Source organism: Protobothrops mucrosquamatus, unplaced genomic scaffold (genome assembly GCF_001527695.2).
Source record: "Protobothrops mucrosquamatus isolate PMUCROS unplaced genomic scaffold, P.Mucros_1.0 scaffold773, whole genome shotgun sequence".
Lineage (NCBI taxonomy): Eukaryota > Metazoa > Chordata > Lepidosauria > Squamata > Viperidae > Protobothrops > Protobothrops mucrosquamatus.
The window spans coordinates 198,395-199,519 of record NW_015387041.1 but is presented as its reverse complement, the minus strand read 5'-3'; the positions used below and the strand labels follow the sequence as shown (position 1 = coordinate 199,519).

General features: G+C 43.9%; 1 protein-coding gene across 1 annotated transcript in view; it reads left to right on the top strand.

Moving 5' to 3' along the window:
- The first annotated feature begins 502 nt into the window (after positions 1 to 502).
- Positions 503 to 1,125, top strand: part of TRPC5 (transient receptor potential cation channel subfamily C member 5) — a 118,207-nt gene continuing 117,584 nt past the window's right edge. The window contains exon 1 of the mRNA XM_015818630.1: positions 503 to 880. Coding sequence (XP_015674116.1) covers positions 503 to 880 — 378 coding nt within the window. The remainder of the gene's footprint in view (positions 881 to 1,125) is intronic.

The window sequence follows — 1,125 nt, the reverse complement described above, 5'->3', positions numbered from 1 at the left end:
CTTCCTAAGTTTCTGTAGCTGACCATTAAATGACTGTGGGCTCCTGCCTCTCTTATCAGCTTGTTTCATAGGCAGCATCTTTCCCCTTCAACCTTCAAGGTCACCTATGCATTCCAGAATCAGAAGGACTAGTCCAATACATCTGGAGGACTTCAGGTTCAGGAAAAGTTGATGTCAAATGTTCTTCATGTAGTCTTTCCCAATAGTGAATTCAGGAGTTTTCTCCTATAAAACTCCGATGTAGCGGATGAACAGGCTGAGCCATAAGTCACAAATCCCTGCATGCCTGCAAGAGATCTCAGTCTAGCCCATCTTGAACGCCTCTCTTATCTACCGCTCATTTCCCTTGACTGTTGGTTGGTCAGATTCTTGTAGAGAGCTTAAGTTTGCAATGAATCTTTACACTCATTTGAACTGCCTGAATCTCCTGATTTCCCTGGCTCTTGACAGCTGTTTTCTTTCTTTCTTTCTTTCCAAACAGGCCACCCAGTCGCTATGAAAAATGGCTCAGCTCTATTACAAAAAAGTAAACTACTCCCCCTATAGAGACCGGATCCCACTGCAAATTGTCCGGGCAGAAGTGGAGCTGTCCTCGGAGGAGAAGGCCTACCTCATTGCTGTGGAGAAGGGGGACTATGCCAGTGTGAAGCATTCCTTGGAGGAGGCGGAGATCTATTACAACATCAACATCAACTGCATGGACCCTCTTGGTCGCAGTGCCCTTCTAATAGCCATAGAGAACGAAAACTTAGAGATTATGGAGTTGTTACTGAGCCACAATATCTACGTGGGCGATGCGCTCCTGTATGCAATACGGAAAGAAGTTGTGGGGGCTGTGGAACTGCTTCTGAATTACAAGAAGCGAAGTGGGGAGAAGCAGGTAAGTCAAGAATGAATAGATGTGTATCCAAGGGATTTCCTAAAGGTTCTATCTATCTATCTATCTATCTATCTATCTATCTATCTATCTATCTATCTATCTATCTATCTATCTATCTATCTATCTATCTATCTATCTATCTATCTATCTATCCATCCATCCATCCATCCATCCATCCATCCATCCATCCATCCATCCATCCATCCATCCATCCATCCATCCATCCATCCATCCATCCATCTATC